The sequence below is a fragment of the Belonocnema kinseyi genome, chromosome 6 (genome assembly GCF_010883055.1).
Source record: "Belonocnema kinseyi isolate 2016_QV_RU_SX_M_011 chromosome 6, B_treatae_v1, whole genome shotgun sequence".
Classification (NCBI taxonomy): domain Eukaryota; kingdom Metazoa; phylum Arthropoda; class Insecta; order Hymenoptera; family Cynipidae; genus Belonocnema; species Belonocnema kinseyi.
Window position 1 is genome coordinate 53,305,484 of NC_046662.1, and position 880 is coordinate 53,306,363.

Consider the following 880-nt stretch of genomic DNA (forward strand, 5'->3'; position numbering starts at 1 on the left):
GATATTCTCCTACAAGAAAAAAACTCTACTGATCACACACTTCAGCGGCTGCGCCCATCTGTTAAATATCTGTACTATTATTCACCTACATTTTTGTTTTTCATTACACAAAGAAAATCGCAGTAAAACTCGTGAATAGTGCAGCGGTCCTAAGTTAAGCTAAAATATAAAGGCAAGCGTGCTCATTTTAAAACGAAAATTTTTTTTTGGTATCCATTTTTCTTTATCATTATACTAGAACACGGTGATGTTTATTAATAATCATAGTTTATAATTAAATTAAAAAAGGTTAGAAGTCGTCATATATATTTTCCTTTTATTCACTTGCCAGTATCTTTATGCCTTTTCCATCTTTTTCTTGCGGCTAAAAATAAAGCGATATTCAATTTAAACATCAGCATCATCAATTGCGTACTGAGTGCGCATGTTGTCTTTCAATTTGCAGGGAAAATCAATCCTTACGTTATAAAATGTAATACATAATTAATATTTAATTTCAAAAAAAAAAAAATTTTAATAAAAAATTGAGTGAAATTTAAGGGAGGGACAACACTGGATTGAAGGAGAAGTATACCTGTTACAGGCAAAGTATATAATCCGGAAATATATATAATCCCTAGGCATTATATATAATGCCCAACAGAGGCTAGGCAAAGTATACAGAACTCTTTAGAAAAGAAATCCGCTTTTTATTTAAATTTTTTAAACTATTGTTTACAATATTTTCCGAATTTTTAAACTTATTTTCAGCTTTTTAATTAGTGCGTGCTAATGATTGAAGTAGACAAACATAATTGTTTATGCAATTGAGATTTATTTTAAATAATATTGTCTTCAAATAATGCGGTCTGGGTCTTGAATATTCAAAATTTTGTCCACT

At 29.2% G+C, this 880-nt stretch overlaps 1 protein-coding gene across 1 annotated transcript in view; it reads right to left on the minus strand.

Moving 5' to 3' along the window:
• Positions 1 to 296: 296 nt before the first annotated feature.
• LOC117175135 overlaps positions 297 to 880 on the minus strand; it is a 38,972-nt gene continuing 38,388 nt past the window's right edge. The window contains exon 4 of the mRNA XM_033364714.1: positions 297 to 364. Within this exon, the coding sequence (XP_033220605.1) occupies positions 337 to 364 (28 nt within the window). The 3' untranslated portion in view covers positions 297 to 336. The remainder of the gene's footprint in view (positions 365 to 880) is intronic.